The sequence below is a fragment of the Cyprinus carpio genome, chromosome A21 (assembly GCF_018340385.1).
Source record: "Cyprinus carpio isolate SPL01 chromosome A21, ASM1834038v1, whole genome shotgun sequence".
NCBI classification, from domain to species: domain Eukaryota; kingdom Metazoa; phylum Chordata; class Actinopteri; order Cypriniformes; family Cyprinidae; genus Cyprinus; species Cyprinus carpio.
In genome coordinates, this window is record NC_056592.1 from 7,331,646 (window position 1) to 7,346,447 (window position 14,802).

At 34.7% G+C, this 14,802-nt stretch overlaps 1 protein-coding gene across 1 annotated transcript in view; it reads right to left on the reverse strand.

The window, feature by feature from the left end:
• The window catches only part of LOC122149282 (neural proliferation differentiation and control protein 1-like), an 18,374-nt gene extending 6,878 nt beyond the window's left edge, over positions 1–11,496 (reverse strand). The window contains exons 1-2 of the mRNA XM_042778827.1: positions 11,100–11,496; positions 1,492–1,650 (exon numbers count right to left, since the gene is read on the reverse strand). Of these exons, the coding sequence (XP_042634761.1) occupies positions 1,492–1,650; positions 11,100–11,205 (265 nt within the window). The 5' untranslated portion in view covers positions 11,206–11,496. The remainder of the gene's footprint in view (positions 1–1,491; positions 1,651–11,099) is intronic.
• Between the last annotated feature and the right edge of the window lie 3,306 nt (positions 11,497–14,802).

The window sequence follows — 14,802 nt, forward strand, 5'->3', positions numbered from 1 at the left end:
TGTTAGTTTATCATGCAGCTTTCTATTACTAGTCAGACACAAAAGCTCGGTCATAAATCTGAAACCAATAGGCAAATAGAGGCTATTTTTGAAGTTTTGGACGTGATTATACTGCTATCTAGTGGTGACTTCACTAAGTGCAGTGGTCAGTGATTATCAGGTGTTTTTGACAGAGGATTGACTGCTCAAATCAAAAAACCATGTAGTGATGACACAAAAAAAGGTACAATTATTATTTATTATATGATTCACTGACGTGCAAGTTAACACCAAAATAGTACAACCAAACTAAAATCAGGAAGGTGTTTATTGACTGCTGTCCTGGTCTCTGGTGTCGCAAAAACGAGACTGCTGACCTACATAGACGGATGACGATTAGTCGCAGATGCTTCGGTTTAGTTGATGGCTGTTAAATACCTTGTCAATGTGGCCCAAATTCAAGGGCAGAAAAAAAAAACAGGATTTCAAATGCATAACGGGGTATAAAAATATAAACATTAATTTTTACTGTTCTTTAGAACTCTAAAACACCCAGTGTTGTTCACTCATGACAATATTAAAGCAAAGAGTCTTGTGACGCAGGACTGTTTGATCCGTAAACTCTTTAACAGCAGGTTCCACCTTAGTCTAACATTCACTATCGCTTTAATTTCACTCTTTGAAGCATTTCAAAAGGCCAGAGGTGAGAGTATAAGAGACAGAGTAGCTAACATTTAATGAATATATCTCTGTGCATCAATAATGATGTAAAATGCACTGTTAAACACAAGATGTTTTTGGAAACGTAGGCTCTAGCTACACAAATGAAACGCTTGAAATGAAACCAGCCCTTTATCACACTCTTCATCAGTGAGGCAGGCCTGTGTTTGGAGGGCTGAATCACTCTTTCCAGGAAAGGTATTTACTCTATTTTGAGCAGAGTATGAGAAAGAGAGAAGATACATTTGTGTTTACTGAAAATTGATCTAACTGGCTAACATAGATGAGGTTTTGTCGAAAGTATGAATTTCATTTGCTTTGGATCTCTCCTTTTTATCACCCTTGTCAAAATTAAAAAGAAATTGCCAAATGTTATCGTATTTTACAGCAAAAATGTTTATGAATTTAAAGCTGACATGGAACTACTTTATAGTTGTCACAGCCATTAATAACAAGTTTAAAAAAAATTCTGGATCATAAGAGTGACATTTTGTATTTTAAGATATGCATATTTTGAATATTTATACTGTATCACATCACATAACTAGTACATTTCATGCAGTTTCATTTTTTTTTTTATCTGAAAGATGTTTGGTTCAAGACCAATCAGTCTTTTGACCAATGAAATTAAAATAATATTTAATTTCAAAAATCAAACTATTGTTTTTGTAAACTGTTAAATAAAAAGTTACGCTGTTATGACAATTATGACAGATTAGACAATAGCTGCTAAATAAATCATGACACAGTAGCTAGAAGGTGGGTATGGTAGGTGTGTGAAAGCCTTCGTACCGTGACTGTGGTGCCGGGGAACGTGTGTACTGTGAGAAACACAATGTCCTGCTTCATTTTCCTCCAATGGGCTGAGGCAGGGGCCACAGTAGGAGGAGCCCGGCTTGCAGAAGTGCCGCCCCTTTCTGGCACAGTCTATGTGATCGGGGCACTTGTTTGCTGGGAAAATAGAAAAGACGTTGAGAGAATTAAAAAAAACACTCACAAAAATTATATGCGTTTGAATATTAATGTGCCTTAAAATGCTACATGTCACATGCCATGCGTTTGAATATTAATGTGCCTTAAAATCATTATGCAGTAGTGCACCAGGTGTTAATGGCAGGTGAAGGAAATGTTGTTCATTCAAAGTCATCATTTCCTATGAAGCCACATCTGAATATTATTATGCCCCTTTAAAAATTCACATCACATGTACAAGGACAGAACAGAAGGAAATGACGTAAAAGCATCCCGCAGATGTTGTTGATATAGAGCTTTACTTGCATTGAACCTGAAAATTCCTCGAAGCCTTGAAAACATTCAATGGTAGAAAGTACCAAATGATATCAATGCTATTGAATTCAGTCTGCCTCATATCCTTGACTGACTCTCAACCACTCGAGAGACTAAAATCAGTCATCGGTACAAACTGAACTTGAATGACTCAAGTCGGTCCACAGATACAATCATAATCTCAGCTCCTTCTCTTCAACGATACTTTTTAATATATGCTCCTATTCTCTATAAATCCCTCAATTTTCTGTGTAATCCACCCTGTGGGGTGCAGAAGGAAACTGGGTCAGCAGCAGGTGTGTGTGTGCCGTGACGGAGCTTGTCATATTAACACTATATTAACATTATTTTTCAAAACAACAATATATTTAAAATTAATTATGTTATTATATACATACATATATATATGTTAATTCTCTCAACTTAAAGTAATTTGTATATTAGTACAACTTAAAGTAATTTTAAATTTTATATATATATATATATATATATATATTGTTTTTATTAAACTGTATTTTTTAAAGTTATTTTAGTACTTCAAAGGAAATAGGCAATGTTGTCTTGGCAACTAGGTTTTAGTTTTCTTAATATATATTTTATTTCAGTTAATGTTTATTTTAATTAAAACATTTTTTATGGTTTTACTTTTAGTCTCCTGTGAGCCTTATCAAGGGATGGTGCACATTTGTTTTTTTCTTTTGTGAATTTTGAGTAAATATTATAAGATAATGTACAGTAAATAACCCAGTGAAGATCTCTTTTGCTGTCATTAAAATGTAATATATTTCTCCATTACAATGGAAATCCGCCACTTTGCTTTATAAATATTAGAAATGGGACTGAGTCAATAGAAACCCTTATTACTTCACCAGGAATTTGGCTAAATAAATAAATAAATACAATTTAAAAACGTATATTTATGGCATCTACAGCAGCCATATATTTCATTGCTTAACAACCTGGGAGCTCATGCCATGGTAGGTATTCCTTAAAATGTTATATGATAAAGCTAAAAAGCAATTTATCCCTGAAGAAAATTAAAAGTATTTTTACTTCCAGAACCCTAGTGAGGTACTCCAAGCAAAATGTCTATTAATTCTCAGCTGCCGAGAGTAAGTGCTTCAGTGTTGTGTGATGACTGGATCTCTGACATCACTCTGACATCATCCGACGGACATCAGAAGGAACTCAGAGCTGAGTGTCAATCTAATGACACATGTTCCTTCCAGAAGAATTTAATTTAAACAATCATTCACCATCTGTCCCAGACGGCTCGTTCTTAATGGAGAATGAAGCTTAACTGGACTAATGGTCTAAGACAAACTTGTGTATTTTCAAATGGCTTACAAAAACACTTTTCATTGTTACAGTGACATTTTTATATTCACAGGCCTCCTTGAGGACGATACGTTTCCAGGCAACAATACTTATTTAAAAAAGCTGTTATGAACGCATAGAAGTGCCCTGCCAAGGCAAATGCTTCCATACACCACAGCAGGAATAAACACACACACACATATGTTCTGTATTCTAATAGACATTTTGGAAAACATTTAATTAATAGACTAGAAACAATTTCATATCAAGCCCCGGATTCTGCAGTATTTATCAAGTGGCGACCCAACAGACACCAAAATTGTTGACAAATAAACTACCTTTGAAAAGATGAGGTCAGAGATATTTTTTTATATTTTTGAAATCAGTTTTGCTCATCAAGGCTACATTCATTTAACAAAAATACAGTAATATTGTGAAATATGATTACAATTTAAAATAACTGTTTTTATTTCAATACATTCTTACATTTTAATTTATTCCTTTGATGGCAAGGCAGAATTTTCAGCAGCCTTATTCCAGTTTTCAGGGTCACACAATCCTTCAGAAATAATTCTTATATGCTGATTTGCTGCTCAAGAAACTAATTATTATTATCAATGTTGAAAACAGTGCTGCTAAATATTTTGTGGAAACTGTGATAATTGTTTTTTAATTTTTTAAGGAATAGAAAGTTCTAAAGAACATAATTTATTTGCAATAGAAATCTTTTGCACTGTCACTTTTGATAAATTTAATGCATCCTCAATGAATAGAAGTATTCATTTATTTTTTCTTTTTCTTTTTACTGACCCCAAACTTTTGACTGGTAGTGTCCTTAAAATAATCACTCAAATATATAATATTAGCATAAACTGCACAAGCCCAAAACAACCAGAATATGTCACACAACCTGTTGGCATTCGGTTAGTTTCTGCCAAGTGACAGATGAATTTATGCCAAAAATATAATAAAGTTTAAACTGACAAAAAAATAGGGAAAATGTATCTGTCTCCCAATTCATGTTTATATGAAATTCTGCATATATACATAAATCTCGTGAGCTGGTGGTGTGACATACTCGTTAAAGCTAAGAGGAAGGCGTTTGGATCGATCCCTGCAAGGATCTTGCCATCAGTTTTAACTATATCACCATTGTGCAGCTCAATATGCATTGATTTCGGCTCATCAGTTACAGAGTACAGACCACATCATCTCTCATTAGTCTTTATAAAACACCAACAGATTGCTTTTAAATCTGGACAAGGAGTCATGAGAACTGAGATTAACTGACTATTGAAGTGCAACTGTATGTGTGCGATGCACATTCTTCTAAACTCCCCGCTGGGCCGCCCACCTCCAGCCGGTAATGGACATTAATTTACACAATCAACCACAAGCTCAAGCTGCGCTTGGAAATAAGGAGGGAATTTGAAAGCAACAGTTTTTTCAAGCTACACTGCAGTAAATAAAGTTCTATTTAAGTACTGCTTGACTACTGTATTATTTTGCTGAATGTTTTATCCCAAATTATCTTGCAGCACACTTACTACACAAATGTCTTTTTGAGTGAAATGATCTTAAAGGAAAATATATATCTTTAAAAAATCGTTCCTCATGTTATTTCAAACCCATAAGACTTTTTTTGTTTTCCTCTGGAAACCAAAAGAAGATATTTTTAATAACCCAACACACAACACAAAAAAATACATTCACTCTTTAAAACAACATTGGACTCCACTGACTTACTACACGAACAAAAAACCACTGAGACATCTTTAATGTTTAATGTTTAATGTTTCTGGTTGGAGAAGATGCTTTGATAGCCAGTCCATCTCTGCTCATCAAAACATCAATCAAATAACACTGATTAAAGTCAAACCCAACAGACAACCTATAATTATATTTGGACTCTTTGAAGGACCAGCTAATAATAGAAATGAGATGCATTCATGTGTACAATCAAGTATGACATGTAGACGTTAAAAATAAAGGCAAGAGCACTAACCAGTGGATCTCATTGGACACAGGGTCTTTTCTATAGTAATCTATCTATCTATCTATCTATATAAATATATAAATATATATATAAAATACATATAATATATAAAACTAAAACTGATATGCTACATAAGTGCATTTATCGGCACTTAAGCATGGCTAATACAGTCAGATGTTACTGTTTTAAGTATTTTGTACTCATAACATGAGTACATAAATGACCTTTGCATGTAGTTTTTCAAAAAAAAAAAAAGGAAAAAAGAGAAAAGAAAGAAAGAAATGTGATTCGGTATTTTCGATTTGTAAATTATTTAAAATAAAATAATTGTTTAGTAAAATTATAACTACATGGTTATGTAATCTATAAAATATTTTTGGTTGATTTTTTTCCCTAATATTTCATATGAACTAGATTGCAAAACAGACTGTTACCATGGTTTAAAATTAATTTTAATTAATTAATGAATTATAATGTAGAATAGGATTTTGGTCTTATCACACCAATTCACATTTAAACTTTAAAAGAATTCTTCTTTGGCTGTGCTGTTGTGTTACAATCATGTAACTTAGAAATAAGAAATTAAACTGATTGTAAACATTGTTGTGACCTGTTTGTTTCCTAAAACATCTGTAGTTTCCCTAAAATAACACTAAAACTTCAAATCTTCTAAGTTGACTATGAAGAAAGATTTTGTCAAAACATCTCTGGCCATTTGCCTGGCCAAGGAAAAGTGCCCACAATTACAGAAAGATCAGCATATCATAAATGTGGATTTAAATGAATATTTCTAACCATCTGCTACTGGCTCAGAAATCATTAACCGAGCTCTGAGTGGGAACATCAGCACAGAACTGCAGCACAGCAACACAGACGACATGCTTACGTGGCAATACTGACCATTTACATTTACTTTATGAGGTAGGATGTGAATCATATGTTGTCACAAATGTTAAAAAAAATCTGTTAAGAAGCAATAAAGTAAATCTAATTTTTTCAACTGGATAATAATTTTGCAGTTGTGATAGGAGATGCCATGAACAGGAAAGTGTGGTTGGATAAAGGGAAACTCCCATTGTGTGGACTTCCTGTTGCTCCATTTAAAGTCAAGCTAAGTGCCAGTTCTTTTGTCTGTTTAATTTGGCTCTCTTCCATGGCTGCAGATACCCATGCTTCAGATGAAGTCATGTTATTAACCTATACTTTGCAATGTATGCAAATGCAAAAGTGTCTGCCAAAACACAAGGTGACACAAGGAAAACTCATTTGCAGTTTTTTTTTGCACACTGCTATGTAGTTACAAGTTTTCTAGGTGGTTGCGTTCTGGTCCAAGTCAAACAAACTCATTGCCAAGTTTCGATGATAGTCAGAGATCTCGATACAGCTTGGGACTGTTTTTTTTTTTTTTTTTTTTACTGGTTTTCATCACTTAAAACAGTAAAATCACAAAAAGTTATGTATCATTAATATCTGCGGCATTGTGCTTAAAGAAATACGCCTACATTCTCAATCCAATATCCTTGATCTGAAAATAGACCTTTAGAGTTGATTCTGAGACACTCCAAGCTTTAAAGGCAATGGGCTCACCTGTTTGCATCCATTTGGCTCTTTCTCACTCTCAGTACTTATTAACTTCATGGGAATAGTCTACAATCCCTGCTGCTATGGAAACTACGGTGTCCAGCTAACACCAGTGTTGCAAGGTAATGTGTATATATATATACGCACACACTCTACATATACACTATATATCCTAATTAAACATACATCAAAACACATTTTGTTGACAAAAAAGCATGCAGTTTCTTTAAATTCTTAATTTGAATGATTGTGTGAGAGTGAAGAAGTGTAGTAGGCAGGCTTTCACTCTTCATTTGCACAGAGTAACTGATAACGGCTGATTGTAGGATCATTTTAATACTTCAATTCTACAGCAATAAAATATTTGATCGTGGGATTTCTAGGTACAGCAACATGTGGGACATGTGAATATAGATGGATACTAACTATAGGCATCAACTAGTGAAAAGACAACCGTTCTACAACCATACAAATGCAAACAGGCCACTAAATCCCAAACCAGTCTGTTAAGTTTTGAAAATTAATATGCATCTTTACACATCCTTATTACTTAGTTTCCTTACAAAATTATGAAATAAATACAAATTTAAACATATTGAACACAAATGAGTTTTTGTTACATCAGACTGTGCTTCGAGCATCTGAGGGTCTCTTCTAATCTGCCTGGCTTGGATCCTAATTATCAATAAAAAATAAATTAAAAAAAGACACACACCCTCATTAGTGAGAGAAGTGCAGTGGAGCACGGGAAATAAGAACCCAGTTTTACGCCCACATCTTTCAATAGCCACATTAAGACATTAAAAAGTCCTGCCATGAAAACCACCCTTTTGGTCTAGAAAGATTCCGTACAGTACAGAAAGTACCTGTGTAAGTCCCAGCTGATCTAAATATACCTTCTGCATCCAAGTTGGCAACCTGTGTACTCAATGTGGGAAGACTTAAAGGGTGGATGTTTGCTGTGTGTTACAAGTTACAAGCTATGAGTCCTCAAGGGTGTGTTTGGATTTTATAGTGCATATTTAAACATGTAAACCATGTTTGTTTGTGCCTTAACTTTATAAGTAGTACACATTTTGAGTCTCACCCAGCAGAATGGCAGATAATATGGCTGCAGCTGCTTGGTTCTCACATGGTGGGATTTGTGTACAGTACGTGGCCTCATTCAGGGATCTGCTGCAGAGATAAGCCGCCGCTCTAAACGTGCGCTCTGCAAACCATCATTGTGGCAACAACAAGCTGTTTCCAGATCTCTGTATGGCCTTAGATCCTCACGTTCCCCTGAGACAGCAAGTGCAGGGTCCAATTCTGCGGTTGCCACAGCAACACAGCTAACCTTTTCTCAATCCACTCCATCACCTCCGAAGAGAGCAATGCAGCACTCAGACACCTCACACTACCCAAACACTTCTTATGTAAGTGCATTATGGTGGTGAGAACTGCAGCGTAATGGAAAGAGAATTTCCCTCTATGTGAAATAGTCTATCTCTTTTACCCTGTTCTTTATGAGAAGCTGGGTTAAGGTGGCATTTTAAGGTTTGGATTTCAAGTCTGAATGTCTAACAAAGAACTCAAGTGTTTTTCAGATTGGTATGCTAAAGTGCACAAACTAAAAGACCTTTTTTTTAAGCCTACCACTTGATTATACCAAACAGCTTCAAAAGGCAGCAATTAACAGAGCTTACAAAACAAAATAAAAGAGGGCTCAGGACATAGCCTTGTTGTACCTCAAACCTTACATCTAAATGCTAAACATTTCTGTGTTCTGACTGTATGACTGCAGGCCAAGTTTGAACAATATACTCCTTGGGTATACATTAACCAGAAATTGAAATAAACCTGAAATGAAATACAAATAAAAGAAATGAAAGAAATAATTAGAAAAACAAATTAGAAAAATGAAAACTAGAAATGTTGCCTTGATAACTAACTGAAAGAAATAATTTTAAGATGAAGTACAAAAATGACTACAACTTAAATAAAAATGAAAACTGAAAGCATAAAAATAAAAGTTAATTAAAAATATTAATAAAGACTATATTAGCATATAAATACTACTAAAATAACACTGAATGTGATAATGTCCACAAATCAGCCTGAATTGGTCAAACTGGTGAGAAAAAGACTAGATTAAAGATGAACATCCATGACAACAACTTTTAAGACCATGAAAACATTTACAGAAAAGAATGTGACTATAAATAATAAAATAAATACTACGTAATTATATTAGAAAACATAATAAAATAACACAAAAAAAATACACTAAATATTTTTGCTTTCACATTATTGTAGATGTTATTGTTTGAAGCACTGTTAAAAATGTTTTAAAACATACTTGATGGGACCTTCTATGCTACCTGGTTTTAATGAATAGAATGTTAATATAAACAGATATAATTTTAGCTACTTGTTAAATGTCCCAAGTGTTAACTAAATGCTGCTTCATTGGCTTTGCATACCAGAAAACTGAAAACATCAAATGGAAATGGAACTTGAATTTCCTTTGGATAAAAAATAATAATCCCAAAGTCAGAACAAGGAATTATAGGACTACTTTGCCAAACCTGCCACCCACCACTGAGATTATTATGATAATTTTCATAAATGCGCTCCTCAAACAAACAGACCATTTGGGGGTTGCTTTTTATAAACTGTCTACAGGTTGCTTTGCTCACGTGTGCGAAACAAGCTTGATTATTCACACATGCTCTGAGTCTGGCCACCATCTGTGAAATGACTGTATGGCTAGCAGCTCTAAGCACAGATCTGTATTACTCTGTGAAATACGACATGCTATTCTGCGGTGATCAGATCAACAGCCTGAGGGAGAAGTTCAATGTGGCAGCTCTTTTCAGAAGTCACACGTTAGAGAACAACAAACAATCTACTTTACAATGGAAAACATGCATAAACATGCTTAGGTACTGAGATATGAGATAAGAGAGAGAGAGAACGAGAGACTCATCAGCCTCTGGACATGTTACTGAACACATTAAAAACACTTAGAGCAATATGGCAGGTAAGAAAGGACAAAATTAGCACATAAATAAAAAAATATTTTTATCTTTTTTTGTTTTTATCTTTTTTTATGCTCTGGGTGCTCATTGGGCAGACGTGTGTCAATGAGAAAGCAACTGTGAGAGTGTTGTGCCAGTGTCCAGCTGTTGTCATTCCCACAGGGGTCTGAAAAAGAAGCTTGGACAGACAATCTCTGCTCATGTTCTTCATAATTACTGCACTCACATCCCACAATGCAGCTCACAAAGCCAACTATGAACCTGTCAGACTAAACTTTTGATCCAATAATCAGACACTGACTCGACGAGCATGGAACAATATTAAAACGTGGACTTCCTTAAGTCAGATTTCTAATAAAGTGCAAATGGGTCACCACATGCTGAATAAAAGCAGTTTGGATTTAAATTGTAATTCTAAAATTTATAAAATCTAAATTAAAAAAATTGTGTTTGAGTGATTGCCAATTATTGCATGATCTAAAACTAGTTTTAGTGGGTGAAAAATGCTCAAAAATTCACTATTAAGTTATCTTCTACCAAAGCTCAAATTGAGAAGCTAAAGTTCATCTTAAAGTTACACTGTCCCTCCAACATTAAATTTAATTAAGTAAAATTTAAATGAAATGTCAAGTACAAGATTCTATCTATGTCAATGGTTGTGCAATGTAAGCATCACATAATAAAAGCATGCAAATGGTGATACTATAGACCAGACTAAAAACGCAACACTCAGTTTTATTAAATATCTAAATCTATGTAATCTCTATATCCATCAAGGGGTCCCTGACTTTAAAACAGTCTTAAACAACACTTTAAAGCAGAGGAAACCAGCCACAAGGAAATTCCATTTTCTTTCCTCCTTCATGTTTGTTTCTCCACTTGTTCAACCGGATTAGGGTTTACATAGTCTGAAGCCTGTTTATTCTAACTGGCAAATATCATCTGCAAAACCTTTATAAAAAACATCCTACATATATAAGCTAAAAAAAAATTCACAGGGGCATTAATATTTAAACTCAAAATCAGCTTTGGAAATCAAGGATAACATTTAAATAGTACCATTTGAACCACTTTAAATAGTGTTTTCACATCACACTATGAAATACATAATCAATATTTCAAAACAAATGCCGTATAATAAACAAGAGCTCACTTAAGCTGCTGAGCCACTACCATATGTCAGACAGACAGACCCTTACCCGGCACTGTCGCACCGACGGCGGCGAGGATTACGCAGATCAAGACCCCGGACAGAAGGAGGGAGGCCCGGGCTCGCCGTGCGCTCCGGCTCGGGGAAAACGACATCCTTCACTGCGCTTTTCAAGTCCAGGACACCAGATAAAAGCTCCGGAGAGTCATTCCCACATCTGTGTGGGTGTGTGGGTCGGATGGACGTACACGACCGACAGAGACAAACCGGCCCGAATAAAGATGCGAGCTTCAACTCAAGAAGAGCATTAAACCGCTGCCCGCGTGGTACAGAGCTAAAGATAGAGGAGAGAGATTGCAGCAGGAGGGAGGAGGAGAACGTCCGCTGATAGACACGCTACAGGACAGATTAGAACAGCTACATGCACCAGCGGGAGGATGAATGAGCTCGTGACGCAATGACGCTGACGTGGATGGTTCTTGTTTCAGGTGAACGAGCATTCTGTTACTAACAAAATTAGAGATATTTCAGTTTTAAATAAATAATTATTTGTTCCGGGATAATTATATAATAATTTATTTGATGATAAAAAATAATTGCAGAGCATGTCATATATAAATGTTCACAGTGGGAACTTGCAATTAAAGGAATAATTCACCCCAAAATGAATATTTGCTGAAAATTTACTCAGATTGAGAGTCCAAACAGCTGATAAAAACATCACACTTATCCACACGACTCAAGTCTTTCTTGTGAAAATCTAAAAAATTCAAAAAAAAAAAATTAACTAAAAAATTTTTAACCCGAAAAAAAAACAAAATAAAAAAAAAAAAAAAAAAAAACAATCCTAATATTGCTTTCTTCAGTAAAAGAAAAAGTCAAAAAAAAAAAATCATTCATAATATTGCTTTCTTCAGTAAAAGAAAAAGTCATCTAGTCTGAATCAGGAGAGAAATGCAAACAGATCAAACAGATAGATCAGTGGTTATTATGGATTATATCCTCGTATTTTCATCAGAAGCAACAGTTTAAAGTTAAAATGCCTAAATGATGGATTTCTCACAAACACGCAGCTTCTCACTTCATAAGATTTTAATTGCTGGACTGGAGTCAGGTGTATTATTATTGGTTTATCAGCTGTTTGGACTCTCATTTTGACGGCACCCATTCACTACAGAAGATCCATTGGTGAGCAGGTGATGTAATGCTAAATTTCTCCAAAATCTGTTCCAAAGAAGAAACAAACTCATCCTCATCTTGGCCTCATTTTGGGTGAAGTATTCCTTTAACAGCCTCTTAGAGTCTTTTCAGTAAAATGTAAAAATGTCCAATGGCAAAAATGTACAAAGAAAAGTCTTGAAAATTAAAAAATATAAAACACATGGCAGTGTGCCCCAATCTGGCATTAATGATAAATACTCTAGTGAGAAAAAAGTTCAACCTTTAAGTTATATTTGAAATGTATGTCAGTGTGGTGCTTTTGTGTTCCACTATTATAGCATAAATATGATACAGAAATTTTAGTCCAGAAATTAATTTACTGTATTAGACTATAACATTATAAATAAATTAAGAGTAGGAAAATGAATGGTTAAAATGGAAATTATAAACATGTTTATGAAATTTCATGCTTACTGATAGTGGCACCTAGTGGGCAAAGTTTCCACATGCAAATTGTTAGTTTTTTTCCTCATGCATTGCCTCTTGAGAACATGAATGAATGAATGAATGAATGAATGTACAGGCACAAAAACATTTTTCCTGCATTTTTTATTATGCATTATATTCTTTCTCCCACGATGGGGTATCCAGGGCTGTTGCCATCAAATGGCTCAATAATGTCCTTGCCTGAGTACTGATAGAGATAATAAACAGGTATTAAACGCTGTAAAGATTTATATTTATTTTTATTTTTTTTGATCACCACAACCACAACCTTTGAGACTCAGGTGAAATCAAATAGTGAGACGTGCAAGTGTTTTAAGAAGCAGATACCTCAGGTCTAAGAGACCTCTTCAAATTGCTTGGGTTCAAGGTGCGCGGTCTGGATGGAGGGAATTTATACAGAGGACGAGCCACTGTGAACCAAAGAGATTCAAGACAATAGAGACATGAAAACTTACAAGATGCATGAATGTATTATGATATCTCAGTGAGGTTAAAACTGAATGTTATAGTGCTGAGACACACCGTGTGTAAGGAGATTTGTGCCGCTTGCTTACCTGTGGATGGATCCAGTCCTGGGACTGAAGGCCAGGTAGGATGCACATAGGAGGTCTGAGATTTTTCTACAGGGCTTTCTATGGTCAGTTTTGGTAGTGTCAACTGCAAAAGCACGATGCCAGAAACAGTCAATGCTAGACAATTCCTAGACTTTCACTGATAAACCAATAAAGATGTTTACCACCAAAGTGGGACCTGAAAGTGTTTTAAGATACCTCTGTTTTGCTTAGACAAGATGTTAGATGTCTGGATGGTCGGAATTTGGCCAAAAAAGGAAGAACCACTACAAAACATATGGATTCAAGACAAAAAAGGAAGTTAATTGCCTGTTTGTTTGCACCAAGTGCAACTCTAAATTTTAAGGAGGCATGCAAAATGGACATATCCATGAATATGCTGTGACATCTAACGGAGTGATTAGTTAAAATTGAATGTTATAGAGCTAAGATATATGTGTTACATATAAGATACGTGGATCACACTCACCTCTGGGTTGATGCAGATTCTGGAAAGAAGGTCCAGTAGGGGGCGCAGTGGAGGCCTGTGGCCCTCTGTTGACACTTTTTGGTAGTGTCAACTGCAACAGGATTCACTCAAAATATATTTATTTATATAAATTTCAGGTTCAACTTTTAGCCTAACAGCTAATTTTCTGACTTAGAGAGGCATGATTTATTTATTGACACATGCTAACATTTTCTTACCTTTTCCTTACGATCTCTTCTCGCCACATCAGGCCTTTCGAAAGCTAAACCAATAAAAAAGTAACAAGTTTAAAATGTAACACTGACACACTGTCCTTATATATATATATATATAAAAAAAAACCACTTACCTGGAATTCTGATACTAACTCCGTGGCAAATCATTCCTCTGAAAGTAAACTTTGAAAAATGAATATGGAGTATGAGCTGATGTAGTCGATAGATGTGGTTTGTACCTGATGGACTCGTTTGCAAGAAGAAATTATTTCGATGACAAAGTTATCAAAAAACCGTATATCATAGATAGATAGATAGATTTTGATATCTTTCTTATCGAACTCAATTTTAAATATCCAGTTTAAAAGTTAATATTTCGTCAAAAATAAATAAATAAATCAAGAAGAGACACTAACCTGAACTTCCGACTTTTTCTTAAAGCAAAATGTTCTGATGCTGTTTGAGTGATTGAGTAAAAGTTGTAGACTGACTCGTTTGTAAGACTTACGAAGACAAAATCTTAAAAATCAGAATCTTCAGATAAACTACAACCTAGACACTGTGCTATTGAGTTATGTATGACGCCACAATAACCGAATACGTCACCTCAATGTAAAACAATTCTATTCGAAGACACCAGGGAAAACCCTGTGAAAATAAAACATTTAATTAAAATCCTGTTCAAGCTACTTTATTATAAATCATCTATCTATCTATCTATCTATCTATCTATCTATCTATCTATCTATCTATCTATCTATCTATCTATCTATCTATCTATCTATCTATCTATCATTAAAAAATTAAATCGCAGCAAAATAGATACAA